The 27,982-nt window shown below is 36.0% G+C and overlaps 1 protein-coding gene and 4 long non-coding RNA genes across 6 annotated transcripts; 3 read left to right on the top strand and 2 right to left on the bottom strand.

The window, feature by feature from the left end:
- The first annotated feature begins 5 nt into the window (after positions 1 to 5).
- Positions 6 to 10,869, top strand: LOC130223140 (stabilin-2-like). Its single transcript, XM_056455866.1, has 14 exons — positions 6 to 92; positions 1,469 to 1,544; positions 3,907 to 4,056; positions 4,131 to 4,419; positions 4,846 to 5,022; positions 5,175 to 5,264; positions 5,381 to 5,527; positions 5,691 to 5,750; positions 6,021 to 6,119; positions 6,968 to 7,084; positions 8,227 to 8,376; positions 8,459 to 8,707; positions 8,810 to 8,908; positions 10,477 to 10,869. The coding sequence occupies exons 5-14, from the start codon at positions 4,870 to 4,872 to the stop codon at positions 10,534 to 10,536; spliced, it is 1,224 nt and encodes a 407-aa protein (XP_056311841.1). The 5' UTR covers positions 6 to 92; positions 1,469 to 1,544; positions 3,907 to 4,056; positions 4,131 to 4,419; positions 4,846 to 4,869; the 3' UTR covers positions 10,537 to 10,869.
- LOC130223144 (uncharacterized) lies at positions 8,629 to 27,287 on the bottom strand. The gene is made up of 4 exons (XR_008836591.1): positions 27,228 to 27,287; positions 26,203 to 26,298; positions 24,556 to 24,625; positions 8,629 to 8,664 (listed from the first exon to the last, which is right to left on the bottom strand). It is a non-coding gene; the product is annotated as an uncharacterized LOC130223144 (long non-coding RNA).
- LOC130223141 (uncharacterized) lies at positions 11,563 to 19,600 on the top strand. Of its 2 annotated transcripts, XR_008836585.1 has the most exons (5): positions 11,563 to 11,622; positions 12,550 to 12,645; positions 14,223 to 14,292; positions 17,479 to 17,574; positions 19,270 to 19,600. It is a non-coding gene; the product is annotated as an uncharacterized LOC130223141 (long non-coding RNA). The 2 variants fall into 2 exon arrangements; XR_008836584.1 differs by lacking the exons at positions 11,563 to 11,622; positions 12,550 to 12,645; positions 14,223 to 14,292 and adding an exon at positions 16,831 to 17,042.
- On the bottom strand, positions 15,170 to 20,915 carry LOC130223149 (uncharacterized). Its single transcript, XR_008836598.1, has 2 exons — positions 20,412 to 20,915; positions 15,170 to 15,572 (listed from the first exon to the last, which is right to left on the bottom strand). It is a non-coding gene; the product is annotated as an uncharacterized LOC130223149 (long non-coding RNA).
- On the top strand, positions 22,289 to 23,680 carry LOC130223148 (uncharacterized). The gene is made up of 2 exons (XR_008836597.1): positions 22,289 to 22,318; positions 23,278 to 23,680. It is a non-coding gene; the product is annotated as an uncharacterized LOC130223148 (long non-coding RNA).
- Positions 27,288 to 27,982: the final 695 nt, after the last annotated feature.

The following is a 27,982-nucleotide window of genomic DNA, read 5'->3' as shown; positions in this document are numbered from 1 at the left end:
TATAGCTTCCTTAACCCATCACTCTATGCGTGGATGGTGTAAATGGGGGATGTCATGCTGATTGTAACTACATTCACACAGGACCTAATAAAGTAGACATTTGGACCAACTTTGTATTTAAATGTAAAAGCTATACAAATGTTAACCTCTGTTTTTAGATTGCTTGTAGAGATTTGTCATTACAGCAGGAGTGTCAAATATAGTTCCCAAAAGCCACAGCCCAGCAAAATTTATCAAACCTACATGTACCTTTCTACCAAGCTTGAATTGAGTTGAAGCAGGTGTCTCTAATTGGGATTAAAAGCTAAATTATAGCCCTTCAGAACGCAAGTTTAACACTTCTGCTTAGTAATATTATAAAAGGGATTTACAGCTAAAAATGTGTCTTGTAGACTTGAGTTTGGGTTATAAGATTCAATTCGTGTTTATTTATTGATGTAAATTGTCAAAGCAGCTTAAAGTTCTACCCTCTGGCAGAGTTCAACTGCACTCTTAAACAGACTAGTCTATAATTACAAAATACTTCAAATTTTGTTTAAAAGTTTAGTAGTGTTCATACAGAGTTGGAGTTAAACTCTGCAGGAAGGTAGAGCATCCCTGGGGTACAGAATAAAAGGATTATACATGGCAAGTAGTTATATTTGACACCAAAAATGCCTACTAAAATAGTGCTGCAACTGCAAAGTTATCTGTTATAGCCCACAGAGTACTGTAAAGAAACCATTCAACAGAAATAGGTTACTAACATTTAATCAAAATACAACAGCAGCATCAAACTCTAATTCCTGAAGAGTTAAAATCCTGCAGTTTAGTTCTAGCCCAGCTTCAACACCTATCCAAAAAGGTATTAACCAAACCTAAATTAGTTAGCATAATAAATTTGGAAGTAAATTGCAGAGCTACAATATTTCAGAGTTTGATCGTTGTAATTACATCAATTAGAATTCTCTACTCAAGCCAGTATGCCACTGCAAGGTGGGATTTATTGGGAAAGAATTGTGAACTTAATTTTAGTAAGGAAATATATGCTTAATTTAACAGTGGTTCTTAACTGGTTTTACATCAACCATATTAAACAGTTTATGCTGACCAGAACATGTAGTTTTACTTGTAAATGAAAACAGTTTAAAACCATTGGCTTATATTTAAGAAACATTGCATACACAAAACTGCATTCAATTTTGTAAAAAAAAAAAAAAAAAAGGGAATGTTATTGGTATGCCCATGACAGGTGTCCAGCAAAAAGGAACTGCACATGCTGCACTAGTTCTGTTGGAGAGACTTGGAAAGGTACCCTGCAAAAGAGTAGTGAAAGCAAGACAAGAAATTTAATCCCAATCAATGCAACTAATTAAATTTTTTTCAGAGTAGGGAGGACTGTATTTTTCCAAAACAATCAGTAGGTTTAATCTTTAACATTGATATGCATTTAATCTAGAAATTGACTTACGACTTGTTTTTCTTTCAGGAAAATCGTATTTTTGACCTTGGAATTCAGGGCCTCCTTACGGTCTATGCCTTCAGAACAAAGATATAGAAACCAGGTAGGAGTGAGAAATGCAGCATATAGGGAAGTGTTAAACATGATTTGAAGCTGAACTTAAAAAAAAAAAAAAAAAAAAAAAAAAAAAACTCATTTTAGTATTCCGACATTAGTGTTATAAGCCATGAAATCAGACATACCAGCAAGATGCATTACAAAACTTTGATTTGAAGACTAGTATACATAAAGGCTACAAACACTTGACTGCTTCAACCGCAAACACTTTAAATACTCTGGAACAATTTATGGGCATTTCCTGCAAACCTAATGTAGTTTCTTAAACATGACTAACATTTAAAGAGATTCAAGTGGAAATATTTAGCTTAGTCGAACTATTCTTAATACAAAAAAGTACTACTTTAGATAAGTAAATCTCTTTTCAAAAGTGGGATTTAAGAAATTTAGACCAACACCAATGCATTTCAGTTAAACAGTTCTGACTAGTCAAGTCATTGTGCCTATAATTATTAAAACCAGATGTAAGGAGGTTGATGCCTCTAACCTCCTGTACGCCTACCTGTAGTTTAGCCTGAGAAAGATTAAGGGACTTGATTAGCTGGACCAGGTGCATTTAAGGTCTAAGTCAAACTCGCTCTTGGTGCAGGACTTAAAGGTTCACTCACCCTCACTTTCCAGACCTCTAACCTCCACTTTATCACAAAATAGTTTAGTTAAAATGTCAATTATACAAAATTTGAAAATTGATATTAAGTGTGAGAATTAGAAGCAGAAGTGTCTAGTTACACTTACCTGCAGTTAAGATGACGGAGCAGTAGATGGATCAGGTGCACAATTAAGGTCTAAGCTGAAATCTCATTCATGCAGCACCCAAATAATTGCCTCACTTCCCAAACCTCAAATTATCCTATAGGAAATAAATTAAACCACAAACTCAATTAGATTTCAGGTGCATGTAATTAAGAGCTTGAAGCAGCAAGAGTTATGCACAAAAATGGAAAAATATAATTCACTCACCCTTTCTTTCCAACATCAACCTGTGGAACATAAAAGGTTAGTCTTAGAACATAGGCTGAGGGATTTAGATTAACCAGGTGCATTTAAAGATATAAGCAGCAAGAATTCAGCGGCACTTAAATTGTTCACTTACCCTCACTTTAACAAACCTGAAGAAAAAAAAAAAAAAAAAGACAACATTGGGAGACATATTAGAACTCACTGATATCCTATGATGGGAAGTATATACAAGTTTAGTCAAAAAAAATTAAGTTTCGTGCATTTAATTGAGTTGCATCAAGAGTGCAACAGCACCCAAAAATGTTCACTCACCCTCACTTTCCAACATCAATTTGTGGAACAGAAAAGGGCTGGACTAAGAACAAAGCTGAGGGACGCAAGTAGATTGACCAGGTGTATTTAAGATTGATAATTCAATTCAGCAGCACCCAACATATTCACTTACCCTCATTTTCCAACAAACCTGGAAAGAAGAGGAAAAAAAAAAATTGTGCATTTAAAGGTTGCAGCAAGAGTTCAGCATCACCCAAAAATGTTCACTCACCCTTACTTTCCAACATAACCTGTGGAACATAAAGGGTTAGTCTAACACAAGGCTGAGGGACTTAATTATATTGACCATGTACATTTAAGACTGAAGGAGAGAATTGGCAACGAAAAAAAAAAAACGAAACCTCACCTTATTTCGTAGCCTTTAACCTGTGAAAATTAAAAAAGCAGTATGTTAAAGATCAAGCACACTATTAGAATCCACCAATACCATACATCTTAAAAAAAGACCTTAAAACAAGTTGGTAGAAACATTTACCTTTAGTAAAAGCAGGATATTAAACAGCAACTTCAATGATAACGCCCCCTGCAAAACAATAACTGGAATAAATAACCATTTTAAATATGAATAAATCTTACCAGAAGTCACCATTTAAAGACCACAAGCACTGCTCCCATGGAGTTGTTTACAGCAAATGCCTAAAGCTGGCTATTTAAGCACTACAGGTACAAAGAGCCTAGAATCTCATTGGCTGACAAGTTGGACGATCGTTTGCTCGTTAAAAGATTATGCAAGCTGACTGGCTGGCAGATTGCAGTAGTGAACCTATTAGCTTGCAGCACACTGACTGAAAGACCAGTCAGGATTGTTGACGCAAGTGACTGATATCTGCTGAGACTTTAAAGAGTAACTTATATAGGAACAGATATATACTAACTCAAAAATGTCAATGATTATTTAGTGCAAAAAAAAAAAAACATCTTAATGGTGCCATTGTAAGCTAAAACACTTTTGAACATTTTCAACTTTCGAATAGTCTTTATATCTACATAATATAATGAGAATCAGTAACAGATACTGTGATGTGATTTGACTGATTTGTTTTGCTTTTGTGCAGTCAATAGATCTTTTAAAGCTGACTCCTGAAAACACCAGAATCATGAGGTACCACATAGTGTGCTGCCGGACCCTCCTTCCACAAGACCTCATGCAGCCATGTAACCTGACCACACTTTCTGGGGACATCCTCACCATCACATACTCTGAGGTACAGTGTGCCTGATGCATAAGCAAATAACACAGCAGCAAATGAAACATATTTAGCTCACGGTTTGTTTCCAGGATACTATATACATCAATAACAAGGCCAAAGTGCAGTTCAGTGATATTGAAAGCAGCAACGGGATTTTACACGAGATCGACTCTGTCCTGGTCCCACCTGGATTACAGATTCAGAAAGACAAAAAGCAAGACATCATACCGCCTTAGCAGGATGACTTTGTTTATTCATACCAAGTTTAATAAATCAATCATGGGATTATTAAATAACACAGATCTGTTTTTCTGACAGCGTAACCTTTCAGAAGTGGCCAGTGCCAATGGTTTCAAGACATTCTTCAAGCTTCTTGAGGTAAAATAGCACAATTATTAGTACACTATAAACAACTTCCTGTAAAATCTACAGCAATTTAATGGCAGCAGTTCGTCAGTGAATTACTGTGTAATAATTACAGCAAAAGTACTGTATTTACATTTACAGCACCATTTATCTTGCTGTATGTGTATTTACAGTCAATTGTATGTATATTTACTGTAAAATATATAGTAATTTTCACAATGCTTTAAAATACAGTTACATACCGCATAACTGTCCTACAGTACAATTCAGTTTGAATTACACAGTGTAATTTACAGTGTATCTAACATCAGAACACACTTTGTTAGTGAAGTAAGGTTTTATAGATCTGTTTTCTACATTATTTAATATAAAATAAAGGTGTATTAAAAAAAAACACTTTGTTTTACCCAAATTCTTTATAAACTTGTGTGTTTTAAGGACACCGATACATTGAAGTTGGTGATGGACCCGATTCATCAGCCTGTCACCCTGTTTATGCCTACGGATGATGCAATGTCTGCTCTGGCTCAAGAGCAGAAAGACTTCCTGTATGCAATGCATAACCGGGATAAACTATCTGAGTATCTTAGATACCACATCCTGCGGGACACCAAGGTTGGTCTCTATCCAGTGTTTTCAACTTTTTTGGCAAGTGCATGCTGGTATTAATAATTCAGACTTATTCATTATGAAAGGAAATACAGTTTTGGTATCTCTAATGCATCATTTATATGTGTTTCAATTTTGTGTGGGGGTATATCTCCTAGCTCCTGACTTCAGAGCTCATCTACGCCAGCTCTTTGAAAACTCAACACTGCTCAGATCTGTCAGTGGCCTGCATGGGGGAAGAGCAAGTAGTGAGAGATTTTGTTTTTACATATATGTATATATTGGGTCATGTCGTGTATTTATTAATATTACTAATATTATTGTTATTATTATTATTATTATTATTTGATTTTATTGTTTTTAGGGGGAGCTTTATGTGAATCATAAAGGCTGTCGTATTGTAAAGAGATACCTTGATTTCAATGGAGGCATGATTTATGGCATTGACTGTCTGCTGAATCCTCCAAGTCTTGGGGGACGTTGTGATCATAAGCAAACCATTGATTTCACTGTGAGTCCCAGCTAACTTTTAAGCATTTTAAATTGGTAAAGCTAATATCCTGGTTGTACGTTGCAGAATGTGTGTATTATGTTGTATTCAGTTTAAATGGATCAGATTCAAATTCCTTTAAGTATCTTGAAAAACGTTGTGCTTCTTTCTTTTGCTGTAATAGTTGGCTTGCAGGAGATGTGGGAGCAGTATTATGGATTGCCCACTTGGAAGCAAGCCAGTGGTAATTTTTTATTATTACATTAAAACATGAAAACCTTACATTAGTATTATTATATTATGGAGTATGGCAATGAAGTATTACACACCTGAAACTTGTCTATAGCACTTGTTCACTGCTGCTCTTATAGTTGTGTAAATTGCTTCCTTGTCCTCATTTGTAAGTCGCTTTGGATAAAAAATCTGCTAAATGACTAAATGTAAATGTATTAAATTGACCAAAAATAAGTATAAAGAAATGCATCATTATTATTTCACATTATATAATGTGCAGTGTAAATGTAAAACCGGCTACATTGGTGATGGATTCTCCTGTACAGGAAACTTGATGCAGGTTCTCTCTGCAACACCGACTCTGTCTAACTTCCTGTCTGTGAGTTGAATTTAAGTTAATTGTCAACGTTATGTTATATTGGATGGAATTCTTGTGGATTTAAAGATGAAATTAAGCTTTTTGCTGTCGTCATTAAAGTTTTAACAAGTTTAGGTGCCAATTCTTACCATAAAACTCTGTGTGAAGTCTAAATTTACTACTAGCACACACTGTAATTCTTTAGGTGAACAATTAATCCATGCAAGTTAAACCACTGTAAAAAAAAAGTCAATCTTTTAAAGTCTGACCATTTACTTCTGTGTTTGGATTGGCGATCTTCTCTGTTGACGTCAGTGTAATGGCTACAGCCACAATAATTTTAACCACGCTCCTCTTACCATTCCATTTTCAATTAGAAAAACATCAACATACTGAAATAAGTCTCAGCAACTTCTGGTTAACACAGCCTTTAACTAGTGGCTTACTACCTGCCTATTATTAAGATACTGGTTGTTTAATAGTTGTTATAAAGTACAAATGCTGCATTATCTCAGGTGTCAAATCCAGTTCCTAGAGGGTTGCAGCTCTGCACAATTTAGTTCCAACACTAATTAAACACACCTGATAAACTAATGGAGTCCTTCAGTTATGTTTGAAACCTAAAGGTAAGTGTGTTGAAGCAGGATTAGAACTAAACTGTGCAGAGCTACTGCTCTCCAGGAACTGGATTCAACATCTGTGTTCTACATCCCTAATCCCTAATCCTACCTAATATCTAAACCCAAATACTACCCTGATAACTATTATTATAAGCAACAAATTAGTAGTTTATTGAGGCAAAAGTCATACTTAATGGTTTATTAATAGCGAGAACTGTACCGTGTGACTGACTGTTTTGTCTTTTTCAGCAAATCCTGAATTATTCAACATCTGCATCAGGAAAAGCATTCGTGAATCGCCTTTGTAACATCACTATCCAGTCCACTCTGTTTGTACCTGATAATGATGGCCTCTATAGCAACCAGGTGACTCCCACATCCTTCTGTTATACTTGGCATTTTACTTCAGCACATAACTATATTTTACAGTGAAATGTAGTAGGTTTGATAGTATTAAGACAACTTGATTTTGTCAGATGATACAGTTTTCTTTTATTCTGCCACTGTTAATGCTAGATGCATTACCACAACATTTTTTTCTTCATTGTCAACTCTATAACTCCTAACTTTTGTTTGAAAGAAGTCTCTTATATTTCTCAGTACTGGGTTGTGGCTGGAAGGGCATCCGCTGTGTAAAATATATGCTGCAATAGTTGGCGGTTCATTCCGCTGTGTATACCCCTGATAAATAAGGCACTAAGCTGAAGGAAAATGAATGAATGAATGAAGTCTCTTTTTCAAAACTGCTAGATATGTTTTTGTAATTAATCTGTTTTTTTTATTAGTAAAAAACTAAATAAAGTACAACCCAGCATTTATTTAAAATAGAATTTGTGTAAATGTTCAAGTTTTAATTGAAAATATTCAACATGACTTTTACGTTTTAGGAACTTTTACATTTAAAAATGGTTAAAATCTCATATATGTAATATTTTATACGTAATATTTTGATTTAGTCACTAATTCATATGAATTCGTATGAACTCATTCATAGTACGAATTGCTGATCCCCCAATGACAGTTGGGTTTAGGGGTGGGGTTTGGTTTGGTGCCACACAGCTAGCGTTTTTCAGCCAATGAGAAACTTCCAGTGAAAGCTTTGCGTTGATGTTGTAATGTAATTTATTCAAGCGTAAAACGAGATAATAGACCGATAGCATCGTCAGGATCAGCAGGCTAACGCAGAAACTCCATTGAAAATACTGGGGTAAAATAAGCTGTCATATTTTAAAGATATGGTGGGGGGGAAAGGAATTGAATGCAGTGCTTGCTGTCTGGTCTGAGACCCACTTCATATTGTTTATCTATCAGGCAGTGAAGGTCACTTATTTTTAAAGAAATCAGACCTTAAACGTGGCAATTTTATAATGGAAAGGCAGTTCACTGGAAGCGATGAGGCTGGCTTAAATTAAAAGACTGTGTGCATAAATTAACCACAAAACACTAAAAACAACTAGTTATGTTTCCTTGAGACACCAGGCTGATTATTTGTCTTATGTGTTGACCAGACTTTAAGTGGCAGAGACATAGAGCACCATCTACTGGATGGGAGGGCTTTAATACTGCAGGCCCTTATTAACGTCACTCATGTCCGAACACGACTGGGCTCCAGTCTGACCATCACCGGTGTGCCTGACCTCCAAAACCCTCAAAAAATGGTGAGAATATCTGCAACTCGCTTCCATCATGTCAACACATTTGAGTCACATTAACAAACACTGCTTGTCTCGATCCTCTCAGACCTCCTCAGGATACATCAATGACCAGTATGTCATAGACTCCAACATTTTTGCATCCAACGGGGTGATCCACGTTCTGCAGGGCCCACTGAAAGCGCCTCCACCTCCACCTCCATCCTTCCACCCGGCTCATCAGGCTGGGATGGGCATCGGCGTCCTGGGGCTCATCATCCTCATCGTAGTGGCTGGATTCGTGGGATACAATTTCTACACACATAAAACAAAGCCATTCCAGTTCCACTATTTTAAGGTCTTTGTGTTCATGCTTATATATCATTGAGCTGATAGCCATCATATATATGCACACATATTTGAGTTGCTGATACATAATTATTCTTTATTATAATGTTAGGAGGATGAAGGGGAAGATGTCATCCCATCAGAATCCAGTCCAAACATCAGTAATCCTGTATACGATGCTGCTCCTGCCACTAAAGAACAACCACCAACGGTCAGTGAGTCAAACTGAAGAGACCCAAACGAACACTACACATTCATCTATAGCTGCTGTTTGACTATTATTTAGGAGAATAATTTGAGACGTCTTTGCCAAACTCTATTTTTGTAACCAATATCTAACCTTGCCACAATGTTGCAGGAAGGATCTCTGTTAGAAATAATTTAATTATATATTATTAATCATAAACTATCCATAAATTACAAGATTACAAGAACTTGTTTTAGTAATTACTTAAAGAGAGCATATTTAAACATTCTGTATTGGTTATTTCTACATTAAAATTTGTAATCATAAACCAACATTCCCAGATTTTGCCAAGGACATTTTAGCAATATTGATATTAATAAGAACATGCTTTATAGATAATATTCTCTCTTTTATACGTTTATAACCATAAACATCTTATAATGTTGCAGACACGTTCTTTTTAATAACCTATACATAAATAAACCCTATACAGAGCATTCTCTGATGTTTACGCACACTCTGAGGTTTATTTATTTAATATATTTTACCTTAAGCTTACCTTTTCAGAACTTTAGATTAGATTAAATTCAAGTGTATTGTCATTACACATGTATAAGTACAAGGCAACGAAATGCAGTTTAGGTCCAACCAGGAGTGCAATAGCAGCAAGTGCTATTTTCAGATTTTTCATGGTGTATTAATTCTGGTACTTTTACCATAAACCGACATATCAAGCATTTGGTGGAGGCTGATATTGTAGAAATTATGGGATGTGTTGAAAAAACAAAACTAGCGACATTAGGAGTTGAGAAATGCAATCCATATTTTTTCTTGGCGGGGCAGTTAAAGGGTTAACTTATACCTCTAAATTCTGTTGTATTAAGATCATTATTAAATGTCCAACATGCTTCTTCTTATAAGGTTGCAGACACATTCTTTGTAATAACCCATACCTAAAAACAACCTATACAGAGCATTCTCTAATCTTTACACTTATTTTGAGGTTAATTTATTTAGTTTTTACCTCAACCTCACCTTTTCTTTTGATTTGATTTTAATTTTTAACAGTTTTAATGAACTCTTCTGTTTAAAGCACAAATTAAATAAAAAATAATGAAAAACAGTGTTAAGGTTGTGGATTCTGTTCATTGTTTTTCAGGATTATAATTATTTGACACATGCTTAATTATCTAAAACACAAAGCACCTACAATCTCTAATTATGTAGACTGCCCTGCTTAAAGCAGAAATTAGAAAAAAAGAATGGATTATTGTTTATTATTATTCATTATTTAAATGATTGTTTTATATAAATTATTATTGTCGTTGAGTTTTTTTATCATTATTTTTTTTCTTTCAGTTTTTTGTTTGTGTACTTGATGTTATTGTGTTAAGCGTGTCATTGTTATATGTGAAGCACCGCCATGTCAAAATGAATTGAGGATTAATAAAGCTTCAAACTAAACTAAATGTACTTTTTATATATCCACAAATTTTACAGTAAAGGGTCGTTTTATTTTATTTCTCAGAATTATAGGTCTAAAAAATCTTTAAAAGTGCATTAAAATTGATGTGATTTGTCTTTTGTTAAAGGAAGAAGACAAGCATCAAGTGATTTCCAGTGGAACATTTGACCTCCTGCAGGACAGCTGAAATCACCTCTCCAACCAAGCAGTCAGTGCAGCTCTCTTTATGAACACAAGAGGAATGTGAACTCCATGTTACAGTGATGAGACTTTACATGCTAACACTAGACAGAGGTCTAGACAGACATGTGTGCATGTTTTTGATTGGTGTGTTTGCTTTGAATGAGTGTGAATATGTCATTTTTAAAACTTGTTTATAAGCAGTTTCTAAATTCTGTTGTATTACAGGCATTAATAAATGTCCAACATGCAATGATTTAAATAACTGCCCTGCTTACAGCACAATTTAAGGAAAAAAATGGAAATAAAATAAATAAAGAAGTGTTAAGGTTGTGGATTATTTCCATCTGCTTTAGTTTTCTTTGTGGTTGTGATTATTTGACACATGCATGCTTAATTATCCTGCACCTGGCATCATTTTCAGTTCGGTTGAATGATGAAAATCTACACCATCATGTTGGCCTTTGGGAAAATGGTGTACTGATTGCCCTTAAGACAGTTCAATCGGCATTTAGGAACAAAATATAATAGATTTTGCACCTGAAATATTGGAGGAAGGTGAACAGGTAAGAGTACGTGCTTTAAGAACTGTGTAAAGATTGTATGTCAATGTTTAACACATTTTATACCAAGAACTCCATGATATATAAAGTTGTAAACATCAGATCAAATTTATATTATCTGATTTCGTCAAAGCAAGATGATTTGGATGATCTATCAAAAATTAATCCATGTTATTCTGGTCGAGATCTTGGCAGAATCATATTTTAGTTTTTATTCTCACCTCTGGCTGAACACGAATATGTTGATACACTTATTTTCCACAAGAGGGAGCTGATGTTCATATATTTCTTAACTGCCTAATACACAACATTTATTAACATTATAATATTGACATTTCATCAAGTATAAAAATGTCAACATGTATGTCGTTTTGGAATATAGTCAATAATGGTAGAAATCTCTTACGATAGAAACTGCAGTTTTTCATCCACTCCACTAGGCGGCAGAAGCAATGTTCAGCTTGAATCAACACGAATCAGGTGGGAAGACGTAGAACTTCAGTTGACAGCAGCACGCTCGTCATGACAACGTGAGTAATGAAAACAAACACCACGTTTTGCGTTTACAAAACACGTGTTCAATGAAAATGTGTTGCGCTGAATATAATATGAACTACTGAATGTAGTCGACTGAATAGAGTTGTTTACAAAAGGTAATAAACTGTGGCTTCACGGTGTGGGCGTTTCCGCTGTTTACAACAGCACGTATTTTACATTGAGTTTCCAGAACATGTTAAATAAAGGCTGATTGAAATGCGGCATCGACCACAAGCCTCAATACTGTAATAGTAGCAAAAGAAATGTGATAGATAAGCTGACACATTTATTAAAGTATAAATGAGTTTCGTGTTTACGTTACGATGTATCTGTGTTTTTCTTAGGAACCGGACGAACGTCTTTATCCTAAAATAAAGTATTGTAAATCGAGCACAAACGTAAAGACATTTACACATATTTTACTGCACTTTTTGATTGAAATGAACACACTTTGTCAGTTATCAAAATGTAGTTTCGAGAATGAGTGTTTACACGCTGTCAAACAACGTGATTGACAACAAATCTGACCAATCAGCGTAGAAATGATCGCGCTTCCCTTCCCGGATTGGTTATTTTTCAGGATGTGGCATAGTTGACCAATAGCAACCGTGGGAGAAAAGTTAAAAAAGGGGGCGTGTCTAAGATTTTAGACATCTAAATTTTTATCTAAAATCTAAATGTATTTAATTATAAATTAACTTAAAAACTCATTCGAATTGATTTATACTGATAAAATCCCTAACCCACACTTGTTATTGATTACTAACCATATATATATATATATATATATATATATATATATATATATATATATATATATATATATATATATATATATATATATATTATTTGTGTGTGCTTCTTTGCTCTCTGAATTTTTTTTAGTAAACCTAAACGTTTTTTGTGTGGTTTCTCTACAGAATGAGGGATGTGTTTGGACTGTACAGTCTACAGGCGCAAGGCTTTGGGACGTTTGGACTACATTTATTGGAGTGATGGACATCTGCCGCGGACAGGTAAGACCTCCCGCTCGTTTTTGTGTTTTGTGCTATCGGTTACCATCACTTCCTTTCTGGAGAGGTCACCTCTCTAGAAAGGAAGTGATGGTAACTGAAACGGGGAGAGAAGGGACGGGGACCCCTTTTTTATAGAGCTAATTTATTTTTTTAGTAAAAAGCAGCATAACCCCTGCTGTACACGGCCCCGTAGGTCAGGGGAGGAACGCTCCATCCTCCCCCTTCATTCACTCCGACACTCACACATATCGCAGTGATCTGGCTGGGATTGAACCAGCGACCTCTCAACCCTTGAGGCAATGCTCTACCACTGAGCCACAGTCACATACCTAGTAATATGCTGGAGTTTATATTTGCCCAATTCACCTGTAGGTGGCCACAGAGTAAATGTTAGCAGAGCTGGGCTTTGAACCCAAGTCTTTCCAACAGCCTTGACCATGGAGGACATGTGTTCAGCCAGTAGCGCCACCATGGCACTCATGTGTGTTTCAGAAGTTTATGGGACTTTGTTGCACATAATGACACTAAATTATTGTAATAGCGAGGTTTGAACTCAGTGAGGTTTTCACTGAACCCATGATGCTATCCAGACCAGAGTTTCACCACTCACACCACTGTGGTTTTCACACTGAAAGCTGCTCTCTGAGCTCATTTGTTTTATATTTAATGGCTACAGTGGAATATAACAATGATGGGATTTGATCTCAGGGCTCCATGTTTACAGTTCAACACTTATATCTGCTGAGCCACTGAATCTGTGCTGAAGCTCCATATCAGGGCTTGTAGAGTATTATAGACAATCACATAACCATGACAAACAAAGCCAGAGACTGAGCAAAACATCAATCACTTGATCATTTCTAGCACATTATCTAATGTATGTTCATATGTATGACACAGCAGTTTTTTAATGTTTCTTTGGTTTTTATTAATAGGAAAGGAGCACAGAAGCTTTTAGATTCTTTTCTTTGAACCAGTTCGATTCATTTGAAACATTTACAGCGGTTCAATTCAATGAATCATTTAAATGTATTCAATTCAATTGATTCATTGATGTTTGGACTGTGTTCTTATTGGCATTTACACCATTTTGACCAGCAGGTGTCGAGCAGTTCAATTTATTTGAAGTGTTCACAGTTCAGTTCTAATCAACGAATCATTTAAATTGATTCATTCAACATGTTTGGACTGTGTTCTTATTTGTAGTTACACCATTTCAACCTGTAGGTGTAGAGCAATTCAATTCATTTGAACAGTTCAAAGCAATTCAGTTCAATTCAATGAATCATTTAAATTGATTCAACTAAATCGATTCATTCAACATGTCTGGACTGAGTTCTTATTTGCATTTACACCGTTTCAGCCTGTAAAGAAATCCAATTAATTACATTCTATTCAAATCAATTCAACTGAGGTGTTTAGAGCACTGCAGTTCAATTCAAAGAATCGTATTAATTGATTCACATAAAACATGAACTGTCATTTAGTAACTTACAATATAAACATTTCTGAAGCTAAATAAGCCACCATTATATGAATCATTTCAAATGTGTACATGTTGTTGTGCCTTCCAACAGACAGATGCAGTATCCCCGAGTTAGAGGAGATCATGATCACACACTTGAAGCTGAGGATCACCATCAAATGGTAAGCACATCTTGTTTTTTTGCAGATGATGTTTAAAACAAATGAACTTCAGTTTAGTCAAGTTTAACCAAACAAGAAAGAGCAGTGAGGACATGAAAAAACACATCGCTTCGACTGCAGATAAAACACTCTCCCTATGATTCAGTTCACCTGCAAATGTATATTTATGGATCCCTGTTGAGCACTACACATTTAGTCTCTTATTTAAAACATCTGGGGCCGTATTCACAAAACATCTTAAAGCTAAAACGAGCTGCTAACGCTCCAATTTAAAAGGAAAATATTTTAGTGTAAGTTCGTTCTGACTGTAGGTATCCTAAATATTTGCTATAAGAGTATTTCACAAAGGGTTTTGAGCATTAAAATTAGCTCATAAATCTGTGAAATGTTAAGAGTAGTGAAGTCACTAAGAACAAAGTACACACTATCCTAAAATGGCTGTTTTCAGCAATCTGCCTTGGAGAGAAAACATTTTAGACAGAAACGTTTGACCACAATTAGCTTTGAACAAGTTGTCGCCTTAAATGAAGAGGAATTCACGTAAGGAAATAAATATGTTTTTAAATATATATACTTTCATTTATTTCAACTTATAATTTTATTCAACAATTTATACTATTTATTTATTAAACAGTCAAAAATTTAAAAACCCTGACAAAAAAATATATATTTTCAACAATAAATACAAATACTATAAATACAAATGTGGCCTTTTGATATATTGTTCAGAGAATATGTAGAAAAAAACATAAATAAAGTAATTTTAATACATATTTGCCTAATTATTTTCTAAGAAAATACATTAACTTAAAACATTAGAAGTCTTTATTTAATGACTGTCAAATTAAGAGTAAGGAGTTCAATTCTTCACTTAGCCTGCATTTTAAAACCTTTATTTGAACATGGCTACATGATATTGTCCTCTGCAAAGTGTCTATCAACACATTTCTGACAGAGACTCCTCACCTGCTTATCATCCAGTCACTGTGTGCATAGTTAATAAGCATGCTGACAACATCCATAGCAATGAGCTGAACCCGCCTCATTCTTAGCTTAAACCTTTAAATCTGCAGCTTTGTGAATAAGTTGTAAAAGAAACTCTTAGCTTAAATTTTTTTCTGATGTTGAGGAGAAGATAAAAGAATCTGTGAATACGGGGCCTGATTCAGGAACCTGTGTGTATTTGATAAGAGAGACATGTAAAATGTGGAGATCTGTTGGTCCCCAGGACTGGAGTACTAAAACAGACATCAGTGTAGATCCATTCCTACAGAAGTCATCTAATAAGAAAAAAACAGGAGGTTATTTAACAAATATTGCATTCATTTGAGTGTGTTCAGTGAATAAAACAAACACATTTTCTCCTCAGTCTAAGAGAAAACGTTTAAATCTATAAATTCTGAGATCTTTTCATATTAATTTTAAGTTTAAAGCAACTCATTTTTGTATTTCTAATTCTTGTCTACTTCTGATGGGAAAAAATCTGAATTTTGTAAACTATAAATCATAATTACGATAAACAAAAGACTGAAAATATAGATTTTTACAGGTTTTAATTGTTTTTGTTTTATATTTAGTGAAAGAAAACAAGTTACCACATATACAATCCAAATTATCATTAGTTTTTTTATTAATAAAAGATCAGTACACATTGTTTGCTTGCGAAACTGTATTTCTGCAATAATTTTCCATGTGTACTCTGTGTATGAATTTCCCACCAGAATCAAGGTATTTTCACCATGATTTATTTTCTCCACACGGAATGAAAGCGCATCCAGCTTCGACAAACTAGTCAAAAAACTGGCTCTGCTAACTAGTGTTTGATATTAATGCAGGTTCACTTACTGTCCACCAGGCGGCGCTGAAACACAGATCTGATCTCATGCAATTTGTGCCTAAACCTAAATCTGTGGCTACAATGCTCTTTATATCAGTAACATAGACATGACAGCACGAAATCATGGTTCAACTGTAAACAATGATTATAATTATCATTACTAATAACTAAACAAAACATACATCGACTTAAAATGTGCACATCATCATAAAAACTGTCTGAGTTTTGATTGTTTACACATTGAGTGCGTCTATTTGAGTTAAACACAGCTTATCTGTCTTACCCCATCAAAGATTATTCACCAAAACTGCTATAATACACTTGGATTTACACGTCTAGACCTGCCATAAATCACAGATTTGCTTTTTAAAATACGTTTTATTCATTTCTCAGCCCTCTTACCTGCGACTGAACACCACGAGCTCATGAACTGAACAACACTGATTCATTGTCCACGAGAGGGCGCTGACGACTACATCTTGACTTATTTGGCACTTAACATTGAGCTATTTAATAACCTACCTAATAGATGCATTATATTGTCTGGGTGTCTACATTTTAAATTATATATATCTGGAGCTTGAATGACTTATCAGACTTATAAATAAACGAGGCTTTAACGCTGTAACTCCTCCAGTTAAGAACTCTAGTGCAGTTCTTCATCCGCTCCACCAGGCGGCGCACGCGACTTCCCGTTCAGTCTGACTCGGAGCTTCAGGATGTTGACAGTGTGACGTTTGTTTTGGTGCAGCAGCAGCAGCACGAGTGTACAGTTTTAAACACATAAACAGAAGATGACAGCTCAGTGAGAGTGTTTTAATGTCACTAAACATCATTTAATGCAGTCCGACAACTAAAATAACAGACACACGCTGAGATAAAGGACAGGAATGCAGTGAAAAGCGACTTATCTGTAAGTAACTGTACAGTATTTCTCCTGCTTTGCCTCATGAAGTCTTTATTTCTTGTACTTCAGTCGCAGTTAAGTTCATGTTTAGCACTTATTGAAGTGTCTTTAGTGATATGTTTAAGCAGAGCTCTCCTTTTTGTTTAAACAGCTTTGTTTACATGCTGCTCTCTGTCACTGTCAGACATTTAAGAGTAAATGAGTTGGTAGTTGTTGTTTTATATGTAAAGGCTCTGAGTTAAACAGCCTCTTATTATAAAGTAGAACAAAACATAACATGTGTTCAGAAGCTCTGATGTTCTGCTGTGTTTCTAGAGCTTTCACAGTCAATATTTAGGCTGCAAATGTGTATAATTGTGAATGATTAATTGTAATATCTGTCAGAGTCAGATGTTTAGATCTGCTGTTTGACAGTGTCTTTATTTCTGTGTTTCCTCTACAGAATGAGGGATGTGTTTGGACCGTACAGTCAACAGAAGCAGAGCTCCGGGACGTTTGGACTACATTTACTGGCGTGATGGACATCTGCTGCGGACAGGTAAGACCTCTCGCTCGTTTTTGTGTTTTGTGCTATCGGTTACCATCACTTCCTTTCTGGAGGGTCAACCCCTCCAGAAAGGAAGTGATGGTAACCGAAACGGGGAGAGAAGGGACGGGGACCCCTTTTTTATAGAGCTAATTTATTTTTTTAGTAAAAAGTAGCATAACCCCTGCTGTACATGGCCCCGAAAGTCAGGGGAGGAACGCTCCATCCTCCCCCTTCGTTCACGCCGACACTCACACATATCGCAGTGATCTGGCTGGGATTGAACCAGCGACCTCTTAACCCTTGAGGCAATGCTCTACCACTGAGCCACAGTCACATACCTAGTGATATGCTGAAACGTATATTTGACCTGTTCACCTGTAGGTGAGGTAAAGAGCAAAAGTGAGCAGAGCTGGGCTTCGAACACAAGTTTTGCTGCTAGAATTAAACATGTGCTCAGCCTGACATGTTTCTGATTGAAAGCCGAACGCTCTAACCACTGAGCCACAGAGCTTGTACAATGCATGAGGGTTGTAATCCGAGTTTTGTTGGATCCCGTGAGAGTTTCAACAGTGAAATTCAAGCATCAGTGGGATTCAAACCCGGGTCTTCAAAATGTAAATCAAATGCTCTAACCACTGTACTATTGAGCTTGTGTTTTCCATGATGTTTGTAATTCCAGTTTTGTTGGATCCCCAAAGAATTTTAACAGTGAAATTCAAGTGAAACCCGCTGTGTGAGGGTTTTAATTTGAGTTTTGTTGTATCTCTATATAATTTTTCATAGTGAAATTCAAGCAGCCGTGGGATTCAAACCCGGGTCTCCAAAATGCAAATCGAATGCTCTAACCACTCAACCACAGGGCTGGTCCTCACTGTAAGTGTTGTAATTCGAGCTTTATTGGACCCCCAAAGAATTTTAACAGTGAAATTAAAGCCTGGGTCTTCAAAATAGGAGATCAAATGCTCTAACCACTGCGCTGACATGTTTAAGGACATTTTTCTCATGAATCCACTCAGAAAACAATGATTTAATGGTATGTAACAGCAAGATTTGAATCCTAGGCTCTTGAGTGGAATCCTAATGCTCTAACCACTGAGCCATAGAGTTTGGTTTTTGGTGGTGAAGATGAATCTGCTAAGAATCATTTGTTAAACAGGGCTTTGATGACAGATTTTATGTATATGAGCACTAGTAATTCCCATACTTTAATTGTTCCTCTGCTTTTAACCCCCAGTGGGAGGTGAGCACCAAGGGAGCAATTAGGAGTTAAGTGACTTGTTCAAGGGCACATTACTTTGAAGGAATGAGAATCAGGAATCAAACTAGGTACCATCCATTTTGAATAGTCCAAGTGCAACTCTCTGACCACTAGGCCACAGCTGCCCAGCCTATTTTAACCTCTGCTTATAACCCCCCATACCTGAAGTAGTGGGAAGTGACTAGCACCAAGGGAGCAATTAGGAGTTATGTGCCTTGCATAAGAGCACTTCACTTTGAAGGGATCAGAACCAGGAATCGAATCAGCTGCCATCCAACTTGAGTAGTTTAAGTCCAACTCACAATAATTACTTAGAAATTGACAGATATTGCTAATGTGTTATCAGACCATCTTTAAACTGCTCTTTAAAGAAACTTATACATTTCTCTGCCAATTAGTTTTCCAGGAAAATTGATGTTTTCTCTAATGTTCCTTGTGTTTTCTAGGTCTGGAAACTTCATTCATGTTTATACATGTTCCGGGTTTTCCAGGACATGTGGGCACCCTGGATTGGAACAACATTTGCTTCAGTTTAGTCAAGTTCAATACTCTGTGTCTGCTGTTAGTGTGTGTCAGCTCCCTCATGTGGACAACAGTTGATAGATCAAGTTTGTGTGTCTAATGTAGCTCCTGATCCTGATGAGCCTCAGTCTAATTAAAAACACCTGAAGCAACTAATCAAGATCTGCAGGACTCCAGTTCATCTACAGAGTATCTAAATATCCAAATGAAGCTGTGTATTACATGAATAATTAATAAAGTTCTTCATAAAAATCATGATTGTTTGTATTTTTTGTCAATACTCAAATAACCCAGTTTCATGTATTTAATGAACTTCATTAAAACTGGTTTGGTCATTTGTTTTAACATCACCTTCTATTTGATGCAATATCTGTCAATTTCTAAGTAATTATTAAACAGCAGCATTCAGTTATCTAAAGCATGTGCTAACTAAGTTAAAAAAGGGTTGGGTAGTTGTGGCCTAATGGTCAGTGAGTTGGACTTGGACTTTACTTCCCACTACTTCAGTTAAGGGGGGTTATAAGCAGAGATTAAAATAGGCTGGGCAACTGTAGCCTAGTGGTCAGAGAGTTGGACTTGGACTATTCAAGTTGAATGGTACCAAGTTCGATTCCTGATTCTCATTCCTTCAAAGTAATGTGCCCTTGAACAAGTCACTTAACTCCTAATTGCTCCCTTGGTGCTCATCTCCCACTGCTCCAGGTGAGGGGGGTTAAAAGCAGAGGAACAATTAAAGTATGGGAATTACTAGTGCTCATATACATAAAATCTGTCATCAAAGCCCTGTTTAACAAATGATTCTTAGCAGATTCATCTTCACCACCAAAAACCAAACTCTATGGCTCAGTGGTTAGAGCATTAGGATTCCACTCAAGAGCCTAGGATTCGAATCTTGCTGTTACATACCATTAAATCATAGTTTTCTGAGTGGATTCATGAGAAAAATGTCCTTAAACATGTGAGCGCAGTGGTTAGAGCATTTGATCTCCCATTTTGAAGACCCAGGCTTAAATTTCACTGTTAAAATTTTTTGGGGGTCCAATAAAGCTCGAATTACAACACTTACAGTGAGGACCAGCTCTGTGGTTGAGTGGTTAGAGCATTCGATTTGCATTTTGGAGACCCGGGTTTGAATCCCACGGCTGCTTGAATTTCACTATGAAAAATTATATAGAGATACAACAAAACTCAAATTAAAACCCTCACACAGCGGGTTTCACTTGAATTTCACTGTTAAAATTCTTTGGGGATCCAACAAAACTGGAATTACAAACATCATGGAAAACACAAGCTCAATAGTACAGTGGTTAGAGCATTTGATTTACATTTTGAAGACCCGGGTTTGAATCCCACTGATGCTTGAATTTCACTGTTGAAACTCTCACGGGATCCAACAAAACTCGGATTACAACCCTCATGCATTGTACAAGCTCTGTGGCTCAGTGGTTAGAGCGTTCGGCTTTCAATCAGAAACATGTCAGGCTGAGCACATGTTTAATTCTAGCAGCAAAACTTGTGTTCGAAGCCCAGCTCTGCTCACTTTTGCTCTTTACCTCACCTACAGGTGAACAGGTCAAATATACGTTTCAGCATATCATTAGGTATGTGACTGTGGCTCAGTGGTAGAGCATTGCCTCAAGGGTTAAGAGGTCGCTGGTTCAATCCCAGCCAGATCACTGCGATATGTGTGAGTGTCGGCGTGAACGAAGGGGGAGGATGGAGCGTTCCTCCCCTGACCTACGGGGCCATGTACAGCAGGGGTTATGCTACTTTTTACTAAAAAAATAAATTAGCTCTATAAAAAAGGGGTCCGCGTCCCTTCTCTCCCCGTTTCGGTTACCATCACTTCCTTTCTGGAGGGGTTGACCCTCCAGAAAGGAAGTGATGGTAACCGATAGCACAAAACACAAAAACGAGCGAGAGGTCTTACCTGTCCGCAGCAGATGTCCATCACGCCAGTAAATGTAGTCCAAACGTCCCGGAGCTCTGCTTCTGTTGACTGTACGGTCCAAACACATCCCTCATTCTCTAGAGGAAACACAGAAATAAAGACACTGTCAAACAGCAGCTCTAAACATCACACTCTGACAGATATTACAATTAATCATTCACAATTATACACATTTGCAGCCTAAATATTGACTGTGAAAGCTCTAGAAACACAGGAGAACATCAGAGCTTCTGAACACATGTTATGTTTTGTTCTACTTTATAATAAGAGGCTGTTTAACTCAGAGCCTTTACATATAAAACAACAACTACCAACTCATTTACTCTTAAATGTCTGACAGTGACAGAGAGCAGCATGTAAACAAAGCTGTTTAAACAAAAAGGAGAGCTCTGCTTAAACATGTCACTAAAGACACTTCAATAAGTGCTAAATATGAACTTAACTGCGACTGAAGTACAAGAAATAAAGACTTCATGAGGCAAAGCAGGAGAAATACTGTACAGTTACTTACAGATAAGTCGCTTTTCACTGCATTCCTGTCCTTTATCTCAGCGTGTGTCTGTTATTTTAGTTGTCGGACTGCATTAAATGATGTTTAGTGACATTAAAACACTCTCACTGAGCTGTCATCTTCTGTTTATGTGTTTAAAACTGTACACTCGTGCTGCTGCTGCTGCACCAAAACAAACGTCACACTGTCAACATCCTGAAGCTCCGAGTCAGACTGAACGGGAAGTCGCGTGCGCCGCCTGGTGGAGCGGATGAAGAACTGCACTAGAGTTCTTAACTGGAGGAGTTACAGTGTTAAAGCCTCGTTTATTTATAAGTCTGATAAGTCATTCAAGCTCCAGATATATATAATTTAAAATGTAGACACCCAGACAATATAATGCATCTATTAGGTAGGTTATTAAATAGCTCAATGTTAAGTGCCAAATAAGTCAAGATGTAGTCGTCAGCGCCCTCTCGTGGACAATGAATCAGTGTTGTTCAGATCATGAGCTCGTGGTGTTCAGTCGCAGGTAAGAGGGCTGAGAAATGAATAAAACGTATTTTAAAAAGCAAATCTGTGATTTATGGCAGGTCTAGACGTGTAAATCCAAGTGTATTATAGCAGTTTTGGTGAATAATCTTTGATGGGGTAAGACAGATAAGCTGTGTTTAACTCAAATAGACGCACTCAATGTGTAAACAATCAAAACTCAGACAGTTTTTATGATGATGTGTACATTTTAAGTCGATGTATGTTTTGTTTAGTTATTAGTAATGATAATTATAATCATTGTTTACAGTTGAACCATGATTTCGTGCTGTCATGTCTATGTTACTGATATAAAGAGCATTGTAGCCACAGATTTAGGTTTAGGCACAAATTGCATGAGATCAGATCTGTGTTTCAGCGCCGCCTGGTGGACAGTAAGTGAACCTGCATTAATATCAAACACTAGTTAGCAGAGCCAGTTTTTTGACTAGTTTGTCGAAGCTGGATGCGCTTTCATTCCGTGTGGAGAAAATAAATCATGGTGAAAATACCTTGATTCTGGTGGGAAATTCATACACAGAGTACACATGGAAAATTATTGCAGAAATACAGTTTCGCAAGCAAACAATGTGTACTGATCTTTTATTAATAAAAAAACTAATGATAATTTGGATTGTATATGTGGTAACTTGTTTTCTTTCACTAAATATAAAACAAAAACAATTAAAACCTGTAAAAATCTATATTTTCAGTCTTTTGTTTATCGTAATTATGATTTATAGTTTACAAAATTCAGATTTTTTCCCATCAGAAGTAGACAAGAATTAGAAATACAAAAATGAGTTGCTTTAAACTTAAAATTAATATGAAAAGATCTCAGAATTTATAGATTTAAACGTTTTCTCTTAGACTGAGGAGAAAATGTGTTTGTTTTATTCACTGAACACACTCAAATGAATGCAATATTTGTTAAATAACCTCCTGTTTTTTTCTTATTAGATGACTTCTGTAGGAATGGATCTACACTGATGTCTGTTTTAGTACTCCAGTCCTGGGGACCAACAGAGCTCCACATTTTACATGTCTCTCTTATCAAATACACACAGGTTCCTGAATCAGGCCCCGTATTCACAGATTCTTTTATCTTCTCCTCAACATCAGAAAAAAATTTAAGCTAAGAGTTTCTTTTACAACTTATTCACAAAGCTGCAGATTTAAAGGTTTAAGCTAAGAATGAGGCGGGTTCAGCTCATTGCTATGGATGTTGTCAGCATGCTTATTAACTATGCACACAGTGACTGGATGATAAGCAGGTGAGGAGTCTCTGTCAGAAATGTGTTGATAGACACTTTGCAGAGGACAATATCATGTAGCCATGTTCAAATAAAGGTTTTAAAATGCAGGCTAAGTGAAGAATTGAACTCCTTACTCTTAATTTGACAGTCATTAAATAAAGACTTCTAATGTTTTAAGTTAATGTATTTTCTTAGAAAATAATTAGGCAAATATGTATTAAAATTACTTTATTTATGTTTTTTCTACATATTCTCTGAACAATATATCAAAAGGCCACATTTGTATTTATAGTATTTGTATTTATTGTTGAAAATATATATTTTTTTGTCAGGGTTTTTAAATTTTTGACTGTTTAATAAATAAATAGTATAAATTGTTTAATAAAATTATAAGTTGAAATAAATGAAAGTATATATATTTAAAAACATATTTATTTCCTTACGTGAATTCCTCTTCATTTAAGGCGACAACTTGTTCAAAGCTAATTGTGGTCAAACGTTTCTGTCTAAAATGTTTTCTCTCCAAGGCAGATTGCTGAAAACAGCCATTTTAGGATAGTGTGTACTTTGTTCTTAGTGACTTCACTACTCTTAACATTTCACAGATTTATGAGCTAGTTTTAATGCTCAAACCCTTTGTGAAATACTCTTATAGCAAATATTTAGGATACCTACAGTCAGAACGAACTTACACTAAAATATTTTCCTTTTAAATTGGAGCGTTAGCAGCTCGTTTTAGCTTTAAGATGTTTTGTGAATACGGCCCCAGATGTTTTAAATAAGAGACTAAATGTGTAGTGCTCAACAGGGATCCATAAATATACATTTGCAGGTGAACTGAATCATAGGGAGAGTGTTTTATCTGCAGTCGAAGCGATGTGTTTTTTCATGTCCTCACTGCTCTTTCTTGTTTGGTTAAACTTGACTAAACTGAAGTTCATTTGTTTTAAACATCATCTGCAAAAAAACAAGATGTGCTTACCATTTGATGGTGATCCTCAGCTTCAAGTGTGTGATCATGATCTCCTCTAACTCGGGGATACTGCATCTGTCTGTTGGAAGGCACAACAACATGTACACATTTGAAATGATTCATATAATGGTGGCTTATTTAGCTTCAGAAATGTTTATATTGTAAGTTACTAAATGACAGTTCATGTTTTATGTGAATCAATTAATACGATTCTTTGAATTGAACTGCAGTGCTCTAAACACCTCAGTTGAATTGATTTGAATAGAATGTAATTAATTGGATTTCTTTACAGGCTGAAACGGTGTAAATGCAAATAAGAACTCAGTCCAGACATGTTGAATGAATCGATTTAGTTGAATCAATTTAAATGATTCATTGAATTGAACTGAATTGCTTTGAACTGTTCAAATGAATTGAATTGCTCTACACCTACAGGTTGAAATGGTGTAACTACAAATAAGAACACAGTCCAAACATGTTGAATGAATCAATTTAAATGATTCGTTGATTAGAACTGAACTGTGAACACTTCAAATAAATTGAACTGCTCGACACCTGCTGGTCAAAATGGTGTAAATGCCAATAAGAACACAGTCCAAACATCAATGAATCAATTGAATTGAATACATTTAAATGATTCATTGAATTGAACCGCTGTAAATGTTTCAAATGAATCGAACTGGTTCAAAGAAAAGAATCTAAAAGCTTCTGTGCTCCTTTCCTATTAATAAAAACCAAAGAAACATTAAAAAACTGCTGTGTCATACATATGAACATACATTAGATAATGTGCTAGAAATGATCAAGTGATTGATGTTTTGCTCAGTCTCTGGCTTTGTTTGTCATGGTTATGTGATTGTCTATAATACTCTACAAGTCTTGATATGGAGCTTCAGCACAGATTCAGTGGCTCAGCAGATACAAGTGTTGAACTGTAAACATGGAGCCCTGAGATCAAATCCCATCATTGTTATATTCCACTGTAGCCATTAAATATAAAACAAATGAGCTCAGAGAGCAGCTTTCAGTGTGAAAACCACAGTGGTGTTAGTGGTGAAACTCTGGTCTGGCTAGCATCATGGGTTCAGTGAAAACCTCACTGAGTTCAAACCTCATTATTACAATAATTTAGTGTCATTATGTGCAACAAAGTCCCATAAACTTCTGAAACACACATGAGTGCCATGGTGGCGCTACTGGCTGAACACATGTCCTCCATGGTCAAGGCTGTTGGAAAGACTTGGGTTCAAAGCCCAGCTCTGCTAACATTTACTCTGTGGCCACCTACAGGTGAACAGGTCAAATATACGTTTCAGCATATCACTAGGTATGTGACTGTGGCTCAGCGGTAGAGCATTGCCTCAAGGGTTAAGAGGTCGCTGGTTCAATCCCAGCCAGATCACTGCGATATGTGTGAGTGTCGGAGTGAATGAAGGGGGAGGATGGAGCATTCCTCCCCTGACCTACGGGGCCATGTACAGCAGGGGTTATGCTGCTTTTTACAAAAAAAATAAATTAGCTCTATAAAAAAGGGGTCCCCGTCCCTTCTCTCCCCGTTTCGGTTACCATCACTTCCTTTCTAGAGAGGTGACCTCTCCAGAAAGGAAGTGATGGTAACCGATAGCACAAAATACTAAAACGAGCGAGAGGTCTTACCTGTCCGCAGCAGATGTCCATCACGCCAGTAAATGTAGTCCACACGTCCCAAAGCCTTGCACCTGTTGACTGTACAGTCCAAACACATCCCTCATTCTGTAGAGAAACCACACAAAAAATGTTTAGGTTTACTAAAAAAAATTCAGAGAGCAAAGAAGCACACACAAATAATATATATATATATATATATATATATATATATATATATATATATATATATATATATATATATATATATATATATATATATGGTTAGTAATCAATAACAAGTGTGGGTTAGGGATTTTATCAGTATAAATCAATTCGAATGAGTTTTTAAGTTAATTTATAATTAAATACATTTAGATTTTAGATAAAAATTTAGATGTCTAAAATCTTAGACACGCCCCTTTTTTTAACTTTTCTCCCACGGTTGCTATTGGTCAACTATGCCACATCCTGAAAAATAACCAATCCGGGAAGGGAAGCGCGATCATTTCTACGCTGATTGGTCAGATTTGCTGTCAATCACGTTGTTTGACAGCGTGTAAACACTCATTCTCGAAACTACATTTTGATAACTGACAAAGTGTGTTCATTTCAATCAAAAAGTGCAGTAAAATATGTGTAAATGTCTTTACGTTTGTGCTCGATTTACAATACTTTATTTTAGGATAAAGACGTTCGTCCGGTTCCTAAGAAAAACACAGATACATCGTAACGTAAACACGAAACTCATTTATACTTTAATAAATGTGTCAGCTTATCTATCACATTTCTTTTGCTACTATTACAGTATTGAGGCTTGTGGTCGATGCCGCATTTCAATCAGCCTTTATTTAACGTGTTCTGGAAACTCAATGTAAAATACGCGCTGTTGTAAACAGCAGAAACGCCCACACCGTGAAGCCACAGTTTATTACCTTTTGTAAACGACTCTATTCAGTCGACTACATTCAGTAGTTCATATTATATTCAGCGCAACACATTTTCATTGAACAAGTGTTTTGGAAACGCAAAACGTGGTGTTTGTTTTCATTACTCACGTTGTCATGACGAGCGTGCTCCTGTCAACTGAAGTTCTACGTCTTCCCACCTGATTCGTGTTGATTCAAGCTGAACATTGCTTCTGCCGCCTAGTGGAGTGGATGAAAAACTGCAGTTTCTACCGTAAGAGATTTCCTTCATTATTGACTATATTCCAAAACGACATACATGTTGACATTTTTATACTTGATGAAATGTCAATATTATAATGTTAATAAATGTTGTGTATTAGGCAGTTAAGAAATATATGAACATCAGCTCCCTCTTGTGGAAAATAAGTGTATCAACATATTCGTGTTCAGCCAGAGGTGAGAATAAAAACTAAAATATGATTCTGCCAAGATCTCGACCAGAATAACATGGATTAATTTTTGATAGATCATCCAAATCATCTTGCTTTGACGAAATCAGATAATAGAAATCTGATCTGATGTTTACATCTTTATATATCATGGAGTTCTTGGTATAAAATGTGTTAAACATTGACATACAATCTTTACACAGTTCTTAAAGCACGTACTCTTACCTGTTCACCTTCCTCCAATATTTCAGGTGCAAAATCTATTATATTTTGTTCCTAAATGCCGATTGAACTGTCTTAAGGGCAATCAGTACACCATTTTCCCAAAGGCCAACATGATGGTGTAGATTTTCATCATTCAACCGAACTGAAAATGATGCCAGGTGCAGGATAATTAAGCATGCATGTGTCAAATAATCACAACCACAAAGAAAACTAAAGCAGATGGAAATA

Source organism: Danio aesculapii, chromosome 4 (genome assembly GCF_903798145.1).
Source record: "Danio aesculapii chromosome 4, fDanAes4.1, whole genome shotgun sequence".
Lineage (NCBI taxonomy): Eukaryota > Metazoa > Chordata > Actinopteri > Cypriniformes > Danionidae > Danio > Danio aesculapii.
Note: the sequence above shows the minus strand (reverse complement) of the source record. Positions and strands in the feature narration are given on the sequence as shown.

What these genes read in the sequence shown, in the direction of transcription:
- LOC130223140 (XM_056455866.1), top strand. Translation starts at nt 4,870, where the DNA reads ATGGACCCGATTCATCAGCCTGTCACCCTGTTTATGCCTACGGATGAT. An exon ending in GCATGGGGGAAGAGCAAGTA is followed by an intron (nt 5,265 to 5,380) that starts GTGAGAGATTTT and finishes TATTGTTTTTAG; the next exon opens with GGGGAGCTTTATGTGAATCA. An exon ending in AGCAAACCATTGATTTCACT is followed by an intron (nt 5,528 to 5,690) that starts GTGAGTCCCAGC and finishes TTGCTGTAATAG; the next exon opens with TTGGCTTGCAGGAGATGTGG.